General features: G+C 34.9%; 1 protein-coding gene across 1 annotated transcript in view; it reads left to right on the top strand.

The window, feature by feature from the left end:
* alkbh3 (alkB homolog 3, alpha-ketoglutarate dependent dioxygenase) overlaps positions 1 to 1,032 on the top strand; it is an 11,887-nt gene extending 10,855 nt beyond the window's left edge. Inside the window, exon 10 of the mRNA XM_014025076.1 lies at positions 119 to 1,032. Coding sequence (XP_013880530.1) covers positions 119 to 244 — 126 coding nt within the window. The 3' untranslated portion in view covers positions 245 to 1,032. The remainder of the gene's footprint in view (positions 1 to 118) is intronic.
* The last annotated feature ends 480 nt before the right edge of the window (positions 1,033 to 1,512 follow it).

Below are 1,512 nucleotides of genomic sequence, written 5' to 3'. Positions count from 1 at the left end.
ATATATTACAGTATATTAGAATACATTAACCCAAAACCTCCAGCGTTTTATTTAAAGTCCAACATGTGACTTTTATATCTAAACTATATATCTCATCAGTCTCTTTTATCCTCACCAGCATCAAGTGGCAAAGGAGTACCATGACAGGGGCCCCCGCATCAACCTGACCTTCAGGACCATCCACCCAGAGCCGGAGGGCCACAGGCCAGGCACCAAGATACGATTCACAGCCAAACAACTGTAAATTCCCCTCATGGTCGGTACTAAAAGCTGCTCAGGGCTTCAGTGTCTCAAACACACATAAAACCATCTGCTGTGGTGTGAAGAAGATAAAACAATCTGTAATACAAGGTGAGAAAGGATGAAATACATGCTAAAGATTGCCTTGATGAGCTAATGGGGCGTACTTTGATTGGACTATTTGAACGGGGCCAAACTTTGATTTGAATAGTTATTAATGAGAGAAACAAATGATAACATCCAGCATTATTAGTTGTGTGTGATTAGAAAGGGTTGTAAAAGATGGTAAAATAACATCTGGGTAAACAGAATGTGCAAATTTTCTTTCTTTTCCATGTAGTGGACATCGTGAGGAGCTTTTTAAAGGAGCATAGCTGCTGTTAGCAGGGCAGTGAGTGACGGTGGCTAAACTGGAATTATTTTATTTTGAATAAGATTATTATTATTAGTTTTTTCACTGTAAAATAAAATCTAAACACTACATATCTTTAGAAAATTACTTCAGCACTCAGCGTAATTTACAAATGTATTTTGTTGCAATAAGAGCTGAGAATGTTTTTGTTTTGTGTACTTAAAAAATAAGTTTTTCAGGTCTAAAAGTTTTTTATGAGCCTGAAGGTGTTTTTCAAAGGAGCAGCAGTTCTATGACTTAAATCAGTAGGTTTCTGTAATTTAAAAAATAACTTTTTGTGAAACTCTTCAGTTCAAAGGGTTTATTTGTATTTTTTTGATTGCTCTTTTTTTTTCTTAAGCATGTTTTAAAATTCATTAAACTCAGTTCAGGTAACACCAGCTTTGTTGTTCTCTTTAGTCCAATTTCGTAGGAGTTTCATATCAACAAATTCTGTTATTTCTGCTAGAAAGAGTTGTCAAAAATCAGCCAGCATTAATCTAGATGCTTGTTGATAATTATAAAAACTGGCTGAAGTGCAATGCTCTCAGGGATTGTTTAATGAGTTTTAGAGGAGGTTTATGTATGTATTTAAGCCTACAGACTGTATATTTCTGACCCTGGGTGAATTAGATAAAATCCACAATAAGCTCAAACGTGTGCACACAATTACTGGGAAAAAATTGGTTCGAACAAATAATTAAAAGCCAAAATTTGTCATGATTTGACCATAACAGTACACATCCCAGTCCACTTTTGCTTTTCTGTATCTGTACAGGTGCATATTGAACCTAAAGCACTGTACTGAGCAGGTTGTACCCCTAATTTAATTTAAACATGTTATAAATTCACATAAGTAATATAAAACATCAGTTTTCACA

The sequence above is a fragment of the Austrofundulus limnaeus genome, unplaced genomic scaffold (assembly GCF_001266775.1).
Source record: "Austrofundulus limnaeus strain Quisiro unplaced genomic scaffold, Austrofundulus_limnaeus-1.0 Scaffold454, whole genome shotgun sequence".
In the NCBI taxonomy this organism is placed as follows: domain Eukaryota; kingdom Metazoa; phylum Chordata; class Actinopteri; order Cyprinodontiformes; family Rivulidae; genus Austrofundulus; species Austrofundulus limnaeus.
Note: the sequence above shows the minus strand (reverse complement) of the source record. Positions and strands in the feature narration are given on the sequence as shown.